At 36.2% G+C, this 8,028-nt stretch overlaps 1 protein-coding gene across 1 annotated transcript; it reads right to left on the bottom strand.

Moving 5' to 3' along the window:
- Positions 1-1,761: 1,761 nt before the first annotated feature.
- LOC104433084 (copper transporter 6) lies at positions 1,762-4,458 on the bottom strand. Its single transcript, XM_010045725.3, has 3 exons — positions 4,070-4,458; positions 3,914-3,996; positions 1,762-2,289 (listed from the first exon to the last, which is right to left on the bottom strand). Exons 1-3 carry the CDS (start codon positions 4,181-4,183, stop codon positions 1,836-1,838), a joined length of 651 nt encoding a protein of 216 aa, XP_010044027.3. The 5' UTR covers positions 4,184-4,458; the 3' UTR covers positions 1,762-1,835.
- Positions 4,459-8,028: the final 3,570 nt, after the last annotated feature.

Here is an 8,028-nt window from a genome sequence, read left to right as displayed (position 1 = left end):
TTGGGTGGTTTCTCCCTCCATTGGTCACTTGTTCCTACTTGTTTTAATTCAGTTCGGCCTCAATAAATTCAATTGACCCTCCATCGATCAAATTGATATTTTTCCTCATCCATATATCTATCATGCTTCCCAATTTTGCAATAAAAAACGGTCCTCAACTTTTTCTGAACAAAAATGGTCCTATGCCGACTTATTCCCAAAAAGTCTCGGATTGCAGAAAAAATCTTCTAAGACCGAGTTGACGTTCCTAGAATTTATTGTGACATGATAGAATCTTCAATTTCTGAAATCGGACTTGAATTTGCGGTTAATTTTCATTCGACACGTTTTTAGCGTGACCTAGGCTACCGGGTAGTTTTTAGAGATTTTTAGTGCAAATGACCCATGGTCGATTTTTTTTGAGTCACAATGAACCCACTCGACTCATTGGCTACTCTCGGAAAACGTACCCGACAAAAGAATTAGAGAATTTTCCAATTTATTGGTGTTCTTTGTTTTGGCGTTAAAGAATCCAAGTTGGATAAGGATTTCAAGATTTAAAAAACAGAGAAAGTGTTAAAGAACAAATTGGAAAGGATTTCGAGATAAACGGACATCATTATTATCGATAAGCATTTGAGTCGTTGGGTTGAATTGGAAAGTCCATCTGGGATTTTGAATTTGACCTTGACTCGATCAATGCGTCAGATGAGGAAAGAAAACAACGAAAAAGGAATTTTCTTTCCTTCTCCAACTAGGCAATGACTCTTTTGACCAATCTAATTTTGGGACTTTCTCCGAGGGCGTGCTCCTGCTTATTGAGCGGCGTTCTTGTTGAAAGAGAAGAGTTGATCTTGAAGCGCGATTTTTCACATGAGTGCTTGGCATTGATTTCGTTCATTATTTAGTATTCAAGCCAATTAAATCTTGCGAATTCAAGATTTGTTTAATTCTTTCATGAGATTGAGAGATTATTTCGCGAGAAATTACGAGGCTAAATATTATATGCGTTATTGAGTGTATATGAGGTTTGGGAAACACTGAGAATATTTGAGTGACTCGAGCGTGTAATCTTCGTTATATCGCTTGATCTATAGTGAAATTTGTCACCGATTTCTCCATGGAAGCAGGTCACTACGACCAAACCACGTTAATCTAGTATTCAATTTTTTTTTTTTTTTTGTCTATTTTATTATTTGATCGCTCGCATTCCGCAACAAGATACTTGGACCTAGTCAATAGCCCGACCACTGGTTGGCCAAGAAGCTCTTGCCTAGTCGTTTGGTTCATCCAGGCACCAAGTGAGTCGTCGTTCTTCATATTCAATCACCCATCTCCGTCTCTGTCTACGTCTACATGCCCCTTTCAAGTTTCAAAATCATGCGTTTGTGTTGATTCCGAATGAAAGAAATTAACTTTGCCCATGATTAACCCTTAATATATGAGAGAATTGGTACCCATCCATGCATAGCATTTATGAACCTCTCGAATCTCAATTTAGGGAGGAACCCATATTTTTATTTGGCATTAAAACAAGGGATCATCCTTTTAGCATTCAGTTTCAGCTATCTTATGCATTCACATGATAAGAGTATAGTCATGAGCAACTCCGAATCTAGTAAGTATTCAATTTGGGGATAGGTTTTTAAAGAACTTGTTGCGCTTAGAAGTAACTAATTTATCTTGGCAAGAAACCAACTCCTCTAATTTCACCTACTATATCACTCCTGTAATATTATGGTTGGTCAAGTCAAATCACCCGTAAATGGAAAAGGTCTTCATATGCACATTATTACAAAGAAATTCGATAGATTATATAGGGGGAGAAACTACTAACAAGTGACAAGCAACCAGACTTAAACTTTAGTAGCAACGCTGGCAGCCGCAGAACTAGCTGCAGCCGCTTTGTTCGCTGCCGCCAGAGCCCGACTCTTGACTAGAAAGAAGCCAAAAGCATGGCCGATCACAGCCACGATAAAGACCCCGACGTTGAAGGACATGACGGAGAGCATCACCATATAGGCCAAGGTCATCTTCAACCCATATATTGCGGCCTGCATCGTGGCACCTGCGATCGGGTTCGTGCTGGTCCTAATTTTGGGAGAGACGGACAAAACCTCCACTGCCAAGGCCAGGACGAAGACGAAGAAGAGAGCCAGCACGTACATGCCGAGCCACTGCTCTGGCCAACCGGAGAAGAGGATGATGGCGTCCTTGCCCCAATAGAAGCTCATGTGCATCACCATTTTCAAGTTCACGCCGTCGTAGCCGTTGGAGGATGAGTTGCTCATCGACATTGAACCAGGAGTCCTGTTCATTCCTCAATAGATAAAATATTGAAAGATTTATGACTCAATTGGTAAAGTTGAAAGATCTATAACTAAATTGGTAAAAGTGCAATAAGTTTATGACTTTCTGGATAATTATTCCCTTAAAATGATTTAACAACTCATGTGAAATGAGTTAAAGTAGGTTGTGGGTACCAAAATAATAATAATAAAAAACCTCAAAAGAAAACACCATGTTTCCTAGTCCTCTGTCGAGAAACCATGTATGCAGCTCACAGAATTGTTAAAAAAGAGAGAAGAACACCGAAGCCAACCAAACGAGAAGTCACGGGTGAAGACAAATGAGGGGAGACATGGTAAATTACGATCTTGGAGTCTTTTCAAACATGAGCCGCCCATGGTTTGGTTCCGTTTCTACAATTAGCTTTTTGGCCATGCGTTGGCCGTTTTATGTCATTAGTTTTATACTCTACACATTGTCAATCTGTCGTGACAACCGCAGAGTTCTCTGATAATGACTGGGACTTGTCCAGTTTCGAGTTAATTGGCGAATTCAATGTCTGCATCGGCAGATGATTTTCATCGTGGTCCCTATGCGTCCCTGACTCCTAGGCACGAAAATTTAGATATGTCCCGGACTCTTTATGGAAAAATCCTCCAAAAAGTTTTAATATTATATACAACGATTGATTCAATATAAATATTTTGATAGTGTTAATTTAATTTTGAATCTTTTTACGATTTGCCAATTTAATTTTAAACCTTTCAATTATGTTCATTCAGTTATAAACATTTTGATAATTTGCTAATTTAATCTTAGATCTTTTAACGATTTGAATTAAATTAGCAAATATTAAGAAGGTTTAGGACTAGATTAACACATTCAAATTGTCAAAAGATTTAGTATTAAATTGTCTACTCTAAAATAGATTTAAGACTTTTTGGACAATTATTTTGACTCTTACGTATGTATGTATACCTATATTTGGTTTTCCTGAAGAAGATGACTGGCAAGCTAATCATACTACCAGATGAGTTTGGCCAATTGAACATTTTTTATACCAAGTTTTTGAATTAAATTTCTTAACACTATTAAAGCTGAGAGAGTTTTGAGCTCGCAACAAACATGGAATACCTAATAAAGGGGAGATCATCACTAAGCAATCCAATAGACAGCTGTATCTAAGTTTACTCAAAAACAGAAGTTGTATCTATAGTTATGAAACAAACAGGGATATTCATTACATTTGAAGTGGGTTTCTTCATTATATTCGCACCTCACACACCGAATGTCTGATGCACATTGGGCGCCATTCACTCAGCTACTTGCACCGACATCGTCGGTGGGATGTGTTTCAAGAGCCCAAAGCCCGATCGCCACGACGAAATTACCAAGAGAAGTACAAATTTGTAACCCCAACGAATTTAGTTGGGACCAACTCTCACCGCAAAAGACAAAAATTCACCTAGTGAGCCAACTAATTATGCCAACTGTTTGAAAAAGAACATATATTATTTATATCATACCACGTCAAAAGATCTGGAAGGCTAAGACAAGCCCGAAAATCAATTTATTTATTTTTTATGGGGATTATGTCAAAATGCGTTGCATATCTACAAAAGAGAGGTATAATGGAAGAAAATACCTGCGATTTATGTAAACAGAAACTAGAAACGGTAGAGCAGTTCTTCTTACTTTGCCCTTGGACTTATCAAATTTGGATGGACCCTGCACTACAAATTCAGATCTCACCTTATGGACTTAGTCGAATAGATGAATGGCTACTTAAATTCAATTATACCTCTGCAAGTTTCGACCTCCTTGCATCTATCCTTTGGCGTATTTGGAAAGAAAGAAACAACTCTGTTTTCCGCAAACTAAAGCCGAATCCGAAGCACCTTATAAGCTCAGCCATGGCAGAAAATCAGTGCTTCAACAGTTGGGAAAATGAGAAGAAGAAGGGGAAAGGTGTAAAGGAAGCCTCACCTTAGATCTAGTTTGGCCCAAACGAAGACACTCTCATAATCAATATAGAAGGAACTTTCTTGCCTGAAATGACGATTGGAGCGATAAGCTGTGTTTGCCGAAACATTTAGGGAGATTTGATGGATGGATTTGCTAGATCGGTAAGAGTAAACTCTGCTGTGCAAGCTGAGGCCTTGGCAATGGTGGAAACCCTAAAGTTTCTTCTCTCCCAAAGTGAACAAAGACTTCTACTTCAGTCAAATTGCAAAGTACTTATACAGATGCTGACAGGAGAAGTACAATGCTCGTGGGAAATAGAACCAACTCTCATTGTGGCCAAGAATTTGCTTATGGGCTTCACTAATTTACATTTGGCCCATTGTAGTATAGAATTAAATTCAGTTGAGATTGGATTGCAAAAACCCAAAGAAATGGGTCCTTACCCTTAAATCGGTTATTCAACCCCTCGGAAGCTCTATGGGCCTTATTTTGTTCAGATTCGAGTTTTTGTATCCAAACTCTTTGAGTTAGCTAATGAAAAGTTTATTTCCCGACAAAAAAAAAACTATATTATCCAGATTGGTCTTAGTTACTTATATTTCCGTACAAATGGGATCTATCAAATAGGCCACATATCTCTGGCAAACATGGAAGAAAAACAGTTTCTGCTTGTGGTGTTCATGTTTCTTCTTAAATAAATATGACCGTACTAGGTTTTGTATACAATCTTGAATGAGAGATGCTAGCATGACGGTACGGTCACTTTTATATAGTAACGGTATAAGAAGAATCACTCACTTCACTTTGTGTGGGTGGGCTTAACTTTATTTATTTCTTTCCTTTTTAATAAGTAGAAAGAACAATGTATTAATGAGAAGCAGAAATAACTCCATCACTCTATTAAAAATGACCGAGTTGTCACATAAGCATTTCTCATCTTGAATTGTTCTCGGTGGACATTTTCGAGATTTGTTACATTGAGATGCATTTTTGTGGTTGAAGATTTTTTTGTTTGCATATTTCCTTTTGTTGTCTGAGTATATACTGGACGTGGAGTACGGTTGCTATATGCTTTTCCATTTCCAGCTCGTGTATTTGGAGAACTCAGGGGAAATGTTGCCCAAGTTTCTTTGAAAATAAAAGAGTGAGTGACAAGGTAAATTTTTCTTGCTTGGGATAGGGCCACTACCCTTTAGGTTGGTTACATTAAGCATAAGTGCACCACTCAATTTGGATAGTTGTTGTTTTTAGGTAAAATGACATTTTGAAGTTGATTAAATTATTTGGAATATCAATGTTTGATAAATGCAGATGCTGTGTATTTCAGAATGAACTAATACAAGGGGGGCTTTATAACCAATGATGGAATCTAAAGTACATAGTGAAAATTGATGATGGCTAGGTGGACCTTAATGGAGGTGAACCAGTCAGAGAACGGGAAAGGTCATGGAAACTTGATGATATTGTGACAGGGTGAATAGTTCATATCTTCTTAGTTATACTTTGGAAGATGAAGTGGAAGGTAGTATGTAAGTCAATTACTAGTGGGAAGCCTCAATAGACTCATGCGTTGCCGATAGAAGTAGTTCTTTATATTACTTGATAAGAATGTGCTTGTCACAAGATTATACATTATGATTTGAAGATCTAGATTTTCTATTGACTATCAACTAAGTCTCAAGGAATATCAATAGCTTGCCAAAAGCCCAGAACTCCGGAAAATAAAACACGAAGGAGAATTGTATCAATTGTCAATCAATTTATTGGAAATGCTTATTTCTTAATGTAAGTAACACTATTTGTGGAAAACACACTATCGGTAAGAAGATTTGATTGTATGGGTGACTAGATCTCTTGATGATTGTGTAGTTTATTTTCAATAGCTAAATTGATCATCTTGAAGATTATCTAAAGGTTAGCTTTGCTTTGGAAGACTATATAAGAAGATTAAAGCATGATTGAAGATGATACAAATCGTGAGAACAACTACAATTGAGAAAACTTTAGTCTTCATACACTTATAATCTTGTGAAAAATTGTCCAAAAAGTCCTAAATCTATTGGACTTTTGCCAATTCAGTCTTAAAAAAAATGTTTTCTGCTTAGTGACTCAGCACTCCCAATGTCTATATACTACTACATATATAATAGCCATGGTCACTTTCATTTCTTGCCCTTGACTGTCGAAAATGTTATTTCAGGCAAAGTTTTGCAAGAGAGAGGATCACATTTTTAACCACGGAACCTATTAATAAATATTGACGGCTGACATACGAATTATATGTGATTTTGGTGATATGCTGCCCCTATCACTAAAGTTAAAATCACATGTATATGGTATATGTGAGGAGTAAAGTTTATATCCTTGGTATGAGAGAATTTCAATGATTCAATTGAGTAGTGACCGCCAAAGTGGCACGCTTGATTGGGTTTGAGAAATTTCGGTCTCATATGATGATCATGATGTCTCCTAGTCTAATGCGTAGTCATACTCCCAAATGAGGTGATTGTGTATTAGTTCATGGAGGGATACATGATAGTGTGGTGGAGGAGTGACTGATTCTAGTGATTCAAAGGTGATGAATTTACGAAGAATTGAAATATATTCTCATAACCGCTATCCATGTCATGTATTATGCCCAAATGTGATTATATTTCATGATGCTAATTATGTACATTGCTTGGTTTTAGTCACATTTTCTGTAATTAATAACTTCATTATTATTGAGGTTTTTACTGCTTCAAATTTTAAGTTGTGGACATATGATTTGCTGCTTGAGAAAAGAGCAATAGAATTTGTTTACTGTCCATGAGAACACTTGAAAAGAGGTTTGCTTGCGGATTGCACTGCTATAAGATGATGGAAGCCTTAGTTGCTTGAAATTATGTCTTGTCTGATATTGAAATTAGGACACATCTGCAAAGATTGTATTTAAGTCCTAATGACATATACATCTCGTATATGATTAAAAGGTTGTTTCCGAAAGTTTTCTATTTAAGGAAAATGATTGAGACAAAGAATAAAACAATTACAATTAGTCTTAAAAGGTTGTCAGGTTTAACAGTGGCCATGAGTATTTTGGCAAGTATGACAATGCGAAATAGCTTAAAGAGTCATTTATCAAATACTTGGTTTGGGGTGGTAATTTAATTACTATACTTGAAAAATTCTGACAAAAAGATTTGGTCGAAAGGCATAAATGCACCATATTGAACATGGTGATGAATATGATTACTAAGACTAATTTATCTGGTTTTTATGGGCTGATATTATGAAAGTAATTTTTTCACATACAAAATGTGTCTCTTATCAAAGTTGTTTCATAAACTTTTTTTGAGTTAAAGATTGTACATAAATTACTTGAATCATATGAAATTTAGAGGTGTCATGCAAAAGTGAGGTTATCTAATCCAATATTAAGTGCGTTGGAATTCAGATCCACTTGGAATTATTTTGTATCTTATCTAGATTGTTAAAGGGGTATTGATTTTATAACTCTAAAGAAGGTACAAGAATTATGGAATCACATACTCTAAAGTTTCTAAATATTGACGTAATTGTAGAGTATAGCTGCTCTCAGACTATTAAAGATAAGAGTATGATGGAGGTTATTATGTTTTTGTCTTTACCTATACAGATAATTATGGAATCTCTTGTACCATAGACTAAACTTGTTAAGGTTGAATGTACTATTCTTGATATAGTTTATAATGAAATTTCTTAAACCTCTCAAGTACAGAATGAAGTGGTTCCAACTTTATTAAGGAGATCTGTTAGGGAAAGACGATCGGTTAT

Source organism: Eucalyptus grandis, chromosome 1 (assembly GCF_016545825.1).
Source record: "Eucalyptus grandis isolate ANBG69807.140 chromosome 1, ASM1654582v1, whole genome shotgun sequence".
Lineage (NCBI taxonomy): Eukaryota > Viridiplantae > Streptophyta > Magnoliopsida > Myrtales > Myrtaceae > Eucalyptus > Eucalyptus grandis.
The sequence above is the reverse complement of the archived record's forward strand: the minus strand, read 5'-3'. Positions and strand labels throughout refer to the sequence as shown.

What these genes read in the sequence shown, in the direction of transcription:
- LOC104433084 (XM_010045725.3), bottom strand. Translation starts at nt 4,183, where the DNA reads ATGGCTGAGCTTATAAGGTGCTTCGGATTCGGCTTTAGTTTGCGGAAA. An exon ending in GGAGGTCGAAACTTGCAGAG is followed by an intron (nt 3,997 to 4,069) that starts GTATAATTGAAT and finishes TTTGTAGTGCAG; the next exon opens with GGTCCATCCAAATTTGATAA. An exon ending in TCTGTTTACATAAATCGCAG is followed by an intron (nt 2,290 to 3,913) that starts GTATTTTCTTCC and finishes AGGAATGAACAG; the next exon opens with GACTCCTGGTTCAATGTCGA.